The 14,703-nt window shown below is 47.0% G+C and overlaps 1 protein-coding gene across 10 annotated transcripts in view; it reads right to left on the bottom strand.

The window, feature by feature from the left end:
* NEO1 (neogenin 1) overlaps positions 1 to 10,212 on the bottom strand; it is a 192,716-nt gene extending 182,504 nt beyond the window's left edge. For 9 of the 10 annotated variants that reach the window (XM_083850533.1, XM_083850526.1, XM_083850536.1 and 6 more), the window contains exon 1: positions 8,338 to 8,699. In XM_083850533.1, the coding sequence (XP_083706659.1) occupies positions 8,338 to 8,470 (133 nt within the window). In that variant the 5' untranslated portion in view covers positions 8,471 to 8,699. Of the gene's footprint in view, positions 1 to 8,337; positions 8,700 to 10,189 lie in introns of those variants that run through there. The other variant, XM_083850528.1, reaches the window with a different exon arrangement.
* Positions 10,213 to 14,703: the final 4,491 nt, after the last annotated feature.

Genomic DNA, 14,703 nt, shown 5'->3' with positions numbered 1-14,703 from the left:
TGATTTCAACATGAATTTTTCCTGAGAACCACAGAGCGATGTCATCATTAGCCATTAAATTGGCTGGAAGTCTCCACACATCAGCAGTTGCTGTGGCTGCCAAGGCTGCTTGTCATTTCACCTCCTGTGTAAGCTCGTCTTACAATCTGACTGGACTTCGGTTCAGTGTTCTTCTTCAAGGGTTTAATCATTGGTACAGAGATGATTTAAAAGTCCTGGTCCCACAAAACCACAGCACAGCCATCAGCACACAATGGATTGAAAGCAACACGTGCACTGAAACGCTACGCAAGGCAATCACCATCGGTTTCCTCTGGACTTTAAGCCCGTGGCTAGTCCATCCAGAGAGCTACCAGGCCGCTACCCGCTGCTGAAAATGGAAGCCCCCTCTGGTAGTTTCATCTTCCCCCCCCCCCCCCCCCCCCCCAAGGCAAAGTATTTTAAGATTAGACTTAGAGCTTAGTTCCCACTTCGGGACCAAGCAGATGAGATTTCCATGGGGGAGGGAGGACACTAGAGCCAAACTGATGATTCGTTCCAATTTAAAGACTTTAACATTTAAGAAACATTTTACTGGAAAATCCAATTTTAAATAACATACATTTTCTGACAAAACTTTAGCCTATAGATCTGAAATTTATGTGATACGATACGTCAGAACATTAAGGACCAGCACGGTGACAGAAGATGTGCTGTATTTTGTTCACAGCGCTTTTCGTGTTGAAACACCAGCAGCAGCAGCGGTGTCACCTCCCCGCAGCACGGCTCCCATGTGCTCCTGCCACCCTCTCTCCGACGGCAGGCCGTCATGCAGCCACATGGCACGGCAGATATGGGAACCCATCCAGATCGCTACAGCCTCCACAAACGCTTGTGGAAGCAAATGGAAGGGCAGGGTGTGTGAGAAACGTTGAAGCTTAATACATGAAAATAGGATTAACGTTTGGCAGTGACTTCCTATCTGCTGCGCTTCGCTTTCGCCCAGATTTCTAATAAAAAATTGACAAACGGGTAACACAATACTGCATTTTCTGCAAGATGAGCACCGAGAGCCCAACCTGGAAACGCCACCTCCAGCAGCACAGGAGCCTAGCACCAGCTGCTGGGGTGTCCGACCACATCACACGGACTGTTTCTGGATGCAGTTCTACTTCATTTCCAGCTCTCTTACACTGCCTTCCTTGCCTGTTTGAAAACAGGAACATTTGGCTTTATAAATTGCTGTTGGAAATATTTCATTTTCTCATTAATACCCATGCTTTCATGTCTGCTGTGTACAATACTGCAACAACCATTGGTTTCAAACAACTACTCTTTTTTTTTTTTTAAATTAGTCTGACTGCAACCCCTTGGCAGTTAGAAAGCAACTTACACTCCGCTTCTCAATACGCACAAGATGTTTTAGAAGTCATGACAGGTCTAATGACTTAAATGACTTTTGGCAGCCTGTTCTACTTTTAGAAAGCATATCCAAACGCCTCTATTTGTGGCTCTCCCTACAGTTATGTTATAAGGTTTCCATGCCCGAGCCCCAGAGCAGCATTAAGAGATGTTCAGATTCATTAACTACAGAAGAAAACTGAGAAAGATGAAGCTTGCACAGCGGGACCTGACTGCACCTTAGCCCAAGTGGGATCAAGCTGCTGGGCCATTAAACAAAAAGCTGTGAGCTGAGAAGGAGCTGGAAGTTGCCCCAAGCCTGAAGCCAGGAGCAGCTGGCAGTGGTGTCAGTAACACGAAGGTGCCTCTGCCGCAAGGAAGGGCAACGAAATCAGCATGGTCAAAATGATGAGATGCAGCTTCTACACCCAAGGCAATGTACTGGGCAGTGCTGTATCACAGACATAATACAGCACATATTCATAGATGCAAATAAAGCCAAATTTTGTAGAAAAGCAGCACTCATCATGACCTGGCTGTAAACTACACGCAGAACATTAAATGCAGTGAAGCTGCAGCAAAGCAGATTATCTCTTCAAAATTGTAAGTCTAAGTTAAATGTTTTAATTGGCAAGAATCGCCAGTTACACCTACGTTGGTACAAACCTCCAACTGCAGCACACCATGCCCACGCTAGCAGCATTGCATTATTCATCCCTAGGTCAACAGCAACATTAGACACATGTCAAAAAATGTTAAAAGCACATCAAACAGGATAAATTTATCTAAGTGTAACGATAATGGAAGACAACCAAGCTGGCTACTGACATGCCCTTCGACCAATTGTCACGGAATGTGACAGCTTCAAGACATGTAAGAAAGACATCAAATAAAAACATGAAGGTAAAATACTCAGACCCCCCACACACATAAGGGCAGAAAGCTAGAAGCAAAACTCAGAAGTTGTCCATACTTGTAAGCAAAAGAGAAAAATACATGAATAGGTGGGAAAGTTCAACAGAGAGACACCCACCAAGTGGAAATCCAAGCCCAGTGAAACCCATCAGAAGGATATGAAGTATTACAGGCAAGAAGAAAATCAGGAGAAACGGAGTTTTATGGGAGCAGGCGGTAGAAGTACAGAAATATACAAATTACTAGTCACATTAAACAAAATGAAATTCAGGCCTTCAGTGACAGTAAAGCATATGCAAGGGATTTCTTTAGCATGGCTCTCCCATCAGCACAAAATAAAAGTACATCACACAATCGGAAGGGCTGAAACATCTGGTGGACCTGGAGAAAGTGACTCAGCCATCTTCACAAACTAGCACACTTTCTGAGCTTCTGTAGCAGATAAATGATAAAGTAGCTAATGCTCAGGGGCTTTATGCTGATGTTGTTGTTCTGGTTTGGGTTTTTTTTGAAGGCAATAGCAGAAAAACATTAACAAAACCCAATAGGATTCACTGCTGTATGGGGTAACAAGCAAATTGAAATCTCACCTAACCAAACTAGGAAGGGCAGCTGCATTTCAAGTTCTGTGAACAGATGAAGCAGGGGGTAATTTAGTCACACAGGAGTTTTTCCATGTTTAAAAGACCTCTGGACAAAACTATATGACTAGAGGATGCTTATTAATTAGAATTATCAAGCTACTACGCTTGATTCATCAGAACTCACGCTGATTAGAAAGAAGTCATTCATATGAGCTAACACTTACCCAGTGCACCAAGATCAACAGATGAAAAATCGCAAATGAAGAAATTCAGCCAAAGCAGAGCACTTGAATTTCTTCAATGGTATCCAATATCAAGTCAGCTGCTCAAACTACTTCGTGGCAAAGAAAATTCACTGCTAATATATGCAGAAGAGTGCATTTTAAAGAGAAAAGCTCTCTCTAACATGCAATTCACTATCTCTAGATCAACTTAACAACTCAAGAGAAAATCTCACTAGCTGTGAGAACCAGAACACCCACGGAACAGGAGGAATAAAACAGTCACATCATAAATTAACAGTACGCTCTTCCCTAAAAACGCCACACTCAGTCTTGCTAACTCCACAACAGAAAGCCGAGGCTGAACCAGGAAAGCTCAAAGATAGACCATGAGAATCAGAGACCCACAGAAAACCCAGGTATGTTTAGATGGGGAGGTCACTTCAGACACGAGGACAAACAATGTGAGCCCCAGGCATGGCGAGAAGCTCGCAGCCATCTCCTCCTGATACAAGCCCCCGTTCCACACAAGCCTCACAAGAGAAACCAGAGAGTGAACGCAGGCTGTTCTTGTAATAAAGGAGCTGTTTTCTGACCATGAGCTTTCTCTAATGGTAATAAAACCAAGGAACTTTCGCACTGAGCATGACCCCCAGTCAGACCAACCACGTTCAGCTCCAACCACTTCCAGTGTCCCAAACATCCAGAAGCAATGAGTAGAGTGATGTTTATTCACAGCGTACGGAAAACTTATCTTGCTTTGTAGTATTTAATTCTTACTTGGATTGCTAAAGAGACATTGAGTCATTTTCATTAAAATTAGATGTTAAATCTCTCTACTTTCTACACAACTCAAACATCTCATGGCTGTCACACGCTCCAGGGAATTGCCCAAACTCCCAGGAAATTTATTAGCACAAGGCTGCTAATTCCTTCTCTCCCTTTGGTAGGGGCAGCTTTAGAGTTTTGGGGTTTGTGTTTTTTTAAAGACATTTTTTAAACTGATGCCAAAAAAAAAAAAAAAGGCTTATCATAAATCGATAGTCTGTTTATTTTGTAAAATTAAGATATGCTCCCTAGCTTGAATACTACATAGGAAAAAACACTTGGAATTAAGAGCACCTAACAATTTCCTACAGAAGTCTGCAGCGATACATGTACAAATTGGGCTTAGTTATTTATATGGAATTAATCAGGATTACCACTTTCATCTTAGCAATTTAACTGGAGAACTAAATCAATAGCATCCAATCAGTAAAATATTACTGCTGTTTCCACAGCGCCGAGACATTTTCTCTATTAAGAACCAGCGTGCCCTTCCTGAAGATCGATATCCCTGGAGCATGACGTTCCCCCACTCCAGGAACAGAGCCCGGATTCGTCGAGACAGCCTGGAGCAGCTCCTGGTAAGCCAGCACTGCCTCACGGTTTGTGACTTCTCCAGGGTTCAACTGGAAATGGAAGTCGTGCAAGGCCTCTCTTCCACTCGCTGACTTCTGGAAGCTACGGCAGGTTCCTCACAGGAAACAAGTGGCACCAGCTATTAACCAGAACTCCAGGCATTCCTCCTCCTAGACCAGGCAAAGCAAAACTTTAAGGGTCCTACTGCTTACTAATAAAAATGAGCTACAAACACACTGGCATCTGTTTTATACAGAAAATTACTGCCATGCCAAGCTAGAGATGGTGCACTGATCTGCTTTCACCCTTTTATGACGCTCAGGCTGATGCTGCACAAGTCATATGCTTTTATGGCTTGAAAGTAAAGGTTAACAAACATATCATCTTGCTTTTTGTGCAGTTTTCTTAAATTCCCACTCCATTTCCATGCTCGCTCCTTATCACCCTCCTCTCCTTCGAATTAAAACAAACACAAGGGAGGTGAGTGGAAACTGTAGGCCAGAATACCACACAGAAGGGCGGCCAGTTATTTAAAAACATGCCCACGTAGTTCTCACATCTCTCCAAGGATCTCCTCTTGAAGGTCTGAAGTCTTACAAATGAGAAGGACACTATCATCAGGAACAAACAAACACTTATTTACATGAAGAGAAGCCTACAGTGTGTAATTACCTTACCTCACTTGTAAGAAGTAAGTTAGCGGGACGATAGCTCACGGTCCCAAGAAACAGGCCCCATCCAGCACCAGCAGAGCCCCTTACCCCAGCCTGTTCACACCTGCGTGTAATCAGCGGTGCTGGTATGCGCACATCCCGGCAGCTATGAGCAATCAAATTGCTCGTATTCGATCGCACCCAGCAGCCAGGACAAGCAAGGCTGACACACGCCGCATTTACATCCAGCGGGGATACCAGCTGGGGACCTGTGCTGACGGGGCGTAATGGAGACCTGAATATTTATCTCTATTCTTAGCTCAGGATATATTTAGAGATAATCAAGAAATGCACGTAGAACAGGAACGAGTTAGGACTCCTGTTTCTCAGGAACCCCAAACACCTATGCTCCCACTTCCTCCGGCTTTCCTTCCGCTGCTCCCAAGTCCTGCAGCAGCGCTCGCGGTGCCCATTTCAGTGCCTGCCACCAACACGTGCCTGAGCACCTGTTAAGTTCAGGGAGCCCTGTGCATCCTCGATCCTTACCAACTCCAAACTGTGTTTCATTATGGACTTCCTAAACTGCCAGTTTGTCCTTTACCAGCACAATACACACCGATTGCAAGGATTTCGACAATACCAGGGAGAGAAGGAACAAATTTCCTGCTTCAGAATAATCTCATCTGCAGTCTTAATAGGGCATACATTTTATCATAGCTTCTCCATTAAAAATTAAAATCGACACCAACTTCAATCTCATTCTTAATAATGTAATCCTGTATAGATCAAAGTTGTCACATTCGTCTCAAGTCAGTTTCAGTCAGTTACGAGAGGCAGGATTTAGCTAGTTGATGCTTGTTCCTTAATACGGATTTTTGGGGGGGTTTACTCTGTAAGTGAATAACTGTCCTAATTCTGAAATAAGGAGCTCATTTCATTTTACATACAAAGCAACCAGATAGACTGGGAAACAGACTCAAGTTCCTAGATACGCAAACAAATGCTTGCAGTTACACAGGTGGTTTTTTCCTTAAATAATTCAGCTACACTCTTTCCTTCTTCAGAGAGCAACAACTGCCTATTTACAGATGGGCTCAAACGTCATTCAAACATTAGGGGCTCTATACAAAGAGCGCAAGCTTCCAAACCTCCAACTTCTGCTCTTTTGTGTCATTATTATCAACGCCAAAAAGCTTAGAAAGAGGAATCCATTCCTTCGGGACACAGCAAAAGCCACTGGAGCTTTGAGATGAGCGCCACAATCTAACCTGCCCCGAGAGGCCACGCGTCCTCTCCAGCCCTGCACACCTGCACCGCGACTGCTCAGAGCTCGCCCAAGAGCTCGAGCCCCACGCCAGGCCCCCCGGCAGCACTGTCACCCCTGCACCCACTGCACAAAGGGAGCGCTTTGTGCGTGACGTGGAACATCTGTGTCCGATTCCCTCTTCCACCAGCAGGGAGGGACTCGAATGCGCCTCTCCCACCTGCCAAACAGGAGCATACGTGGAACACCCCGCGTTTAAGAAAAAAAATACTAATTATCAGGTGGGAGCTAGTGCGAATTAGGATGGAGTTCATCCGCTGTGCACGAAGCATCTCACATCTTCATTGAGACAAAGAACCAAGAAAGGCTCTCCCCCCCCAGCGACTCCCTCTGAAGGGCTCAGGGTCAGGCAAACCCTGCCTTCTGGTCCTTACCGCGGGTGGAACGGGGCAGCGCATCGACAGGGCATAAAAGCACATTGCACAAAAGAGAGAGAGAGAGGAGGCAGCAGGGGTGCGCTGAACTTCCAGCATTTCCACACTGATGCTTCCAAATTGCTACTCTGAGAAACAGTCAGCTTCAATGAATGCTTTATTTCGTGTTTCTGCGCGCTACTCCCCCTTGGCTGACTTAACTCACCTATTTAGCTTCAACGGATAAAGCTTCACCTATCAATTTGATGTTCTCAAAACAGAAAGGATTTTTTTATAAGTAGCAAAAAGCACCCAACAGAACTGTAACTGCAGCGAGCTGTCAGCAGAGCGGTAAATACTGAAACGGAATTGTCACATGGTAAGATTTTACACATCAAAACAGTAACTTATCTATTACACAGAGATCTTGGAACCTAAGTATAACGCTGTTGGTGTTTTTTCTTTTTGAAAAGGAAAATGAATAAAAGTCTTCAGAGCTGGAATCGGCAAAGCTCACGCTATGTAAGAGGTTAAATAAATACATTCCCTGTCAACAGGAGTCAGCATACGCGATTACATCAGTAGTGCCTGAGCTGAGAACTAGCACGCGCGGTTCTGCCTGGCGTGATGTGAAGCAGGACAGCCACACCGCACCGCCGGCAGCACGGCTCGGCCACGCTCGCGCCAAGTTGCCGAGAGCCGCTCATTTAACCACCAGTTGGGTTTTGTCCAGGGTCCACTTACGCAGGGCTTTCCTTTCAAACACCAGCGTTCGATCCTCAGGGAAACATTTTTTAAAAATCCCAGCGTTCAACACGCAAGATTTTTTCCAGCTTTCTACTACTCCGTTGCTGACAAGAGGGGAGGGGGGGGGGGGAAGGGAAAGTTTTTTCACGCCGTCATTTTGCGAGCCGCAGATCCCCCCGCGGCGTGCCCAGATCCCCCCGTCGCGGAGGCCTTTCCGCAGGGCAGCCTCGCACGCACGCCACGCTTCATCTGGACGGTATCACGGGGCTGGGCTTCCCCGGGTTTATTCATTTTGTGGGTTTTTTTTTTTTTTTTTCCTGGAGGCAGCGAAGCCGCCCGCTTCGCTAGCGGATCGGGAAAAGCAACAATGGGGAAAGGTGCGAGCAGCGCCCAGACAGGGGGGCTCCCCCCGCAGGTGCCGGGCTGCGGGCAGGGCCGGACAGGCGGACGGACGGACGGACGGAGGGACGGGCAGAGGGGCAGGAGGGCGGGCGGGGGGGGACAGGAGGGCAGAGGGACGGAGGGACAGGCGGACAGGAGCCGCTTTGCCGAGGCGCGCAGTGGCCTCTACCGGCGCACGTCTCAGCCCGTCCCGCTCGGACAAGTGCGGCGGGGCACGAAATAAAACAAAACGGTAAAAAATCAAACCGAACGAAGCGGCGATAAATTAAATAACCAAACCAGAGCCGCGGCGGAGGCGGGGAAGGAGCCGCCCCCCCCCCCAACGACCGCCCCCCCCCTCCCCGTGTCTCCCCGTACCTGTGCGGGGGCTCGGGGAGCCGCTGCGGGAGGCGGCGGCCGGCCCGGGCTGGCCGAGCAGCAGGAGGCCGAGCCGCAGCGGGCCGAGGAGCCACAGGGGGCCGAGGGGCCGCCGGGCTCTCCCCGCCGCCATCGCTCCGCTCCCCGCCGGGCCGCGGCGCCCCGAGGAGGCGGCGGGGCCGCACCTCCCGCCGAGCGGAGCCGGGGCGAGCCGAGCCGAGCCGAGCCGAGCCGGGCAGAGCCGGGCTGAGGGAGGCGGGAGGCGGGCGGCAGCGCGGCGCTCACTCCATGGCAGGGCCGGACCCGAACCCGGACCGGGGCCGCTCCCGGCCGCTGCCGCGCACGGAGCCCAGCGGCGCCCGCCCCTCGCGGCCCCGCCCCGCCCCTCGCGGCCCCGCCCCCCCGCACACACACCGCGCGCATGCGCCCGCGCGCTCCCGGGAGGCGGCGGCGGCGCACGCGCCCCTTCCCGCCATCGCGCGCCAGGTGTGCGCGCGCCCCCCCCTCAGGGCCGGTGGCCCCCTCAGCGCCGTGAGGGGAGAGCCCGAGAGCACCCCAAAATGTCGCCTCCTTCCCCTCCTCACAGCAACCCCCAGTAACTTGTGTCCTCTCAGGGAACACGGCTCGGTGTTTCATGGCCAGCGTGTTTCTCAGCGAATCAAAGGATTAATAAACACACAGGCTAAACTTTGTAAAGGCGGGCGATGCGTCTTTTCGCCCTCCCGGGGCAATTCGTTTTAGGCAGCATTTGCCATTCAAATCGAAATCGTTTTGGATAGCGCATCGTCACCAGCCAGTTTTATTCCGACTGTTGCATTGCGTATCCTTACAAAGGACACAATGAGAGCTATAAATATACATTCCTCCTCCATTAATCATCTGAAGTGTACCCTTATATATTTTCCATCATGGCCTGCTGCCCACTAAATGACATTTTTACGCTCTGTACACTATCTTTGCACCTCGTTTTATTATTGACTAATTGAATCGTCTCTTTCAGTGCATAATTACGTAGCGCTGAGGCTCAAGAAGTGGTGCGGAAACCCTGCTATAACCATGCCCCTGGGGCACTGCAAGAGCAAAACACAGCTAATTGGGTATATCTCCCTAAAAAGTACACTTCTATCACAAAAAAAAAAAAAAAACATGTTTAAAATTGTTTGTTCAGGTTTAACACTCATCCTAACACAGCTGCTGAGGAGCTGAGGACTAATTACAGGAAAGTTTGTCATTTGCCTTGATTACCATTTGGCAAGGGTGTCCCTCTCCATGCAGGCACCGGTGATGCTCCACTGAAATGAGCCCTGAGGCAGCGGAATTTGCAGATTTGTGCATTTAAAGGCTTTTCTGCAAAGCAGAAGCCTGACACAGCACACCTGTGCACGTGTGAATCTTTCTGCACCTACAGATGCAGAGATGTGCATGATTACTTGAACACCAGCATGACTACAAAGCGTCAGCTAATACCAAAGTGTTTTTCTTTGTGAAACCTGCTTCATTATTTTATAATTTTGTCTAGTGTTTCTGTCAGGAAGCGGGAGGCTTGTCCTCCACTGAAAATATCCTGGAGCGTTCTCACAGTGGTGAATAATTACCTCCTCAGAAGGATGTTTGGTTTTCTCCACGTTAACGCTTGCCACGTTACGCTGATGGTTGATACACCAGAAGGATTACCATCAATGAACTGTGATGGTTTATACTGAAAAAAGAAGCCCTGATTAAAAGGTGGCACTGGAAGTGTAACTATTATCGAAGCTGGTTAGCAATTCCTGTCATAAAATCCCATCTTCGGTCACCTTTAATAATGCCAGAGTAACTATTGTGCTGAAATGAAAGCATCTGAAATTCATACCTCAGGTCAAACTTCAAAAAGGTCTTCTGTCATTCCTTCTCTCAGGTCAGAGGTAAATGTCCTTTGAAAAATATCTTTGGGCCTGAAAAGGAGAACAGTCACCTTGTCAGAGATGCTTCCTCAAAAACCTCCGTGTAAAAACCTACCAAAAATGCCATTTGCACTCCGCGGGGGTTTACCGGAGCTTGGCAGAGCCATTCCCCAGCGGTTTCATGCTCACTGAGCCGGTCGCAGCCCAGGGCTGTGGGAGCACAGCTGGACCTGCAGTTCCAGTTCCCCGCTGCCCTGGACCATGCCAAGTCTGAACGTACCCAGGGCGAGCGGGGAACCTGTCCTTCCAGTCTTCTCGCTGCTTCTCAGGCAACGTGAGCAGGAAGCTCCTCCGTGGGGCCAGGAACTAGGTCGGGGAAGTTGGCAGGCACAAAGGGTCTGGAGAAAGACAGGTTCTCCAGGGCGATGAAAGGGAATGGGACTTGGAAGGGGAAACTGGGTCTGCCTGGAAGGAGGGATAAAGCAAAGCTCAGGAGCAAGAGTCTGGAAGCCAGCCTGCTGGGAGAAGATTTGAAAACAGACTAGAAATGGGAGAAAAATGGGAATGGGAGTGAAGACCGTCAGAGAAACTGCCATGTCTACTGGCAGCAAGTGTCTGAATCGCACCGAGAACGTACCGCATTCTCTTGCAGCGCTGGACCACATGCAGGAGAGCCAAACTATTTCTTTCCTCATTTAGGATAAGTTTCCACATTGCTGATGGCCTACATAGATATCAATATAACAATGCAGGATAAAATTGCTGGTTTTTTTAGGTTATCTCTACATGGGAGAGAATTGCACATGGAAAACTACATTAAAGCAACAGTTGGGCTGCAAAGTAAAACACTCCCAAGTTATGAAATACCAGAATAAAGGTTGTCAATGCAAGCAGATATGCCTGGCTCTGATGCTGAAGCAAGGTCAAGGAACAACATTAATTGCCTGAATAACTTCCACTTCATTTACTACAAAAATTAGATGTACGTATGTTATGTACCTTGCAAGGAGCTGCAGGAAAAGAAAGGGCTGTGGCTCAGATCGGCAACTGCAGCTCCAGGAAGGGGCTTCAGCATCAAAACTCCTGCGCAGAGCAAAGCACAGCGCTTAAAACAGAGGCTTCACATTAATTGTGCAGCCCGCATTTCCTAGGTGCCTGATTTGACATTTTGAAGTCTGATTTGCAGAAGTGAAGAGCTCTTACAGATAGAACCACAGTAAATGAGAATTTATTCAACTTTGACTAAATTAGATGCTTTAACATGTTATATTTTCTGACAAAATCAGGCCATGAGTATTTCTAATTGGATATCTAAAATTAAAAGATATTTTTTACTATTCCATCTGTATGCCTAGATTCCTCATCTGTAAAATAAGGGTAATACCAGTTCTCACACAGTGTTGAGAAAATGAATTAGAGTTTGCGATGCACTTGGATACCATAGTGATGAGTACCATGCAAAAGCCCAGGAGGAAATGAATAAATCTGTCTTCAGAACAATATTTGAATAGTGTGCAGTAAATAAAGCATGGGCCACATAGTGAACAGCGAGGAGAAAATAAAATTATTACATAGTGAGCACAGGCTATTCTGTAAAATGAGCGAGGCCGGGAACCTGTCAAAAGAACAGCGTGTGCTCTAATTACAATTAAATAGCGCATCATAATGCAAATGCACAAAAGGGGACAAATTACAGTTGCACAGGCCACCTTAATGTTAGCATCTCTTAACTTTGAAACTCTTGAATGAAAAAAAAACCACACCTTTAGGGTGCAAATGTCTAATATGCACGTATAAATGACTGCGTTGCTCTATAATAACTGGAGACTATATTTACCTCATCTGCCTCAGCCACTTCTAAATGATTGAGTAAGAAAAGTTTTTCTCCTCTTGGAGATATCTAAGCCTTACAGCCAAGATTTAATGCTGTCACTCAAATGTTCACATTGTACCTTTTTTAATTCAAAATTCTACCTTATTTGGGAGTCTGAGTATGATCAATGGAGGCAGAGAATACTCTCCAGAGGGGAGATCCAGGGGAGGACCTTAATTTCAGTGATTAATTTTTTTTCTCTTGCTTGAGGTGCTTCCTACTGCAAACCAACCTACTGCTTTTCGGCACAGACGCAAGGTTATGGAACAAAGACAATTTCACTGACCTTTTGTGACTCCCAGTCACGAGGCTTGCACAGAGGACTACTGTACACTCCAGGGCTGCTGTAAATTGCACTGGGTTATCTGTTGCCAACAAGAAGAGCGATGAAATTAGGATTGGACTGGTCAGTTGTGCTCTAGTTGTGTCTGTTTTTCTGATCATTATTTCTCTAGTGCTTAGCAGGACGTCAGGTGGCACAGAACTGTTATACCAATTTATTGTTATCTAGAGAATTTCCCATTATTGGGCATCCTCAAACAGCTGGTTAAGGCAATTTTGGGGTAAGAAGGAGCTGCAGCACAAAGACGTGACTCATTAAGATTTACATCTATGAGGTTCTAACCTTAAATATAATATACAGTGCTGCCTCCCTGGTGTATGAGGTATGAGCAACAACCACAAACCTCTTCTGGCAACCAGTTTGCTTATGCCTACATTGGTCTTCATACTGATCGCAGCACCACAGAGCCCAGTGAGGTATGTTCTCCATCATTCAGTAGGGACTAGATTTTTTTTTTTTAATTTTTCATATTTATTGGTCACCGATGTGGTTTTGCAAACTGCTCGGAGGTTAAAAGTCATCCTCCCAGCTTTGCAGAGCAAATTCTAGGTTAGCAGGCCATTTGCCAGAAAGCCTCTAACCCCAGCACATATTTATGTCCTTCCTGATGTCAACAGCTGGACAATTCTGACTCCTCACTTGGAGCTAGGGAGGGTGGCAAATGGAGGCAGACCTTCCAATAACTACAGTTAGTCTCCTGGGAAGTTTGAGAAGGATGACTGAGCTCCTTAGCTCGACTCTGTGTTTAACAGAGTCTGAAATAGGAGCAGAGCAGTTGGTGTGAAATGCTTTTAATGGCTTCGTTTACTGAGCAGAGTTGCTGTTCAGATCTAATCCGGTGTTTGTTTATTCGGGGATTTCAGGTGCAGATAGAGGGAACCTAGAATCCAAAATGCAGGGCTTACTGAATCCAATCCATGCTTTAAAGAATAATTTATTTGTTATCAGAACGTGCATAATGATGTGGGATGCGGCTGTCTGGGCATTCAAAAGCAGAGAAATGCAGGCAACCCCAAGGGGAAAGCCTGATGTTACTGCAGTCAGTGGGAGTTTTGCCATCCATTTAACCAGAGCCAGATTTCATCTCTGGAAGCTTGTCATGGGATGACACTGTGCCACAGGCATTCACAATGTTATCAGCGACACTTAGTTTGGTGTTTTTCTCTCTCTTTTGGTCGTTGTCATATAGTCTTTGTCCTCAGGTGAGATCATTTGTGGAGCCACGCTGATAACTGAGCCTCCATTCTTCTTCCCCACTGACAACGCTCTTGCTTTTCCAGCATCCCACTTCTCACTGAGGTGCTGTAATGCGTCTTTGGACTGAAAGACTTTTTCCACACCCAGAAAGAGAAGAGACAGACAATCCATGCCCTCTCCTGTGAACAGGATCAGCCTCCTCTGCAGCTTAAAAACCACATAAGCCAGGCAAGAATTCCAGGTGGTGTTTATCCCAAAGCATTTCCAACAATCCCACAAGAATGTTAATTACTGACACCAACAATCTTGTTCTCATTCGTATAATGGGAGTGCCTAAAGGTCTTACCTGAGGTTGGTCCTATTGTATTAGACACTGTACGATCACACAATAAAAGCAGGTCCTTTCCTCAGAGAAGTTAGGAGGAAAACCGAACCAAGGGAAGGGGTTATGAATCACTGAAGGTAGTGCAGCAGGTCCACCACAAAGAAATATTTCACATCTCTTGAGTCCTAGTCTTTCAACGCCATGTAAATCCTACTACATTTTCTCCTGGTCTCTGTGCCAGGAAAGGTGGGGAAGTGAGACTGCAGTGGTCTGAGAGCAATGCAAAACAGAGAGAAAAAAAGTAGAAAGGCCAAAAACAAAAGGAAGAGAAGCTCTCCAGCTCTGGGACCCATCCACTGCCCAGCGGCTGATCAGCTGCCTTTGGTTTGTGAAGTCCAGGAAGTGGAGAAGCAGCCACATTACCTGCGTGAGAAGCAAATGGCTCAGCAGGAGTTAGATGAGCAAGTCTCAAGCCTTTTGCCCAAAGAAGCTGTGGGTGCCCCATCCCTGGAAGTGTTTAAGGCCAGGTTGGATAGAGCTTTGAGCAAGCTGGCCTAGTGGGAGGTGTCCCTGCCCATGATGGGGGGGTTGGAATTAGAAGATCTTTAAGATCCCTTCCAACCCAAACCATTCTGTGATTCCATGATAAAACTTGAAACTGGACAGATTTCACTGCTGCATCAATACCTGCAGCTCCCGTAAGTGTCCGGTGCTGCTATAGGTCAGTCATGGCTGGGTTGTATCT

This window comes from Anser anser (assembly GCF_964211835.1).
Source record: "Anser anser genome assembly, chromosome: 10".
NCBI lineage: Eukaryota > Metazoa > Chordata > Aves > Anseriformes > Anatidae > Anser > Anser anser.
This window is presented reverse-complemented; position numbering and strand designations above follow the sequence as displayed.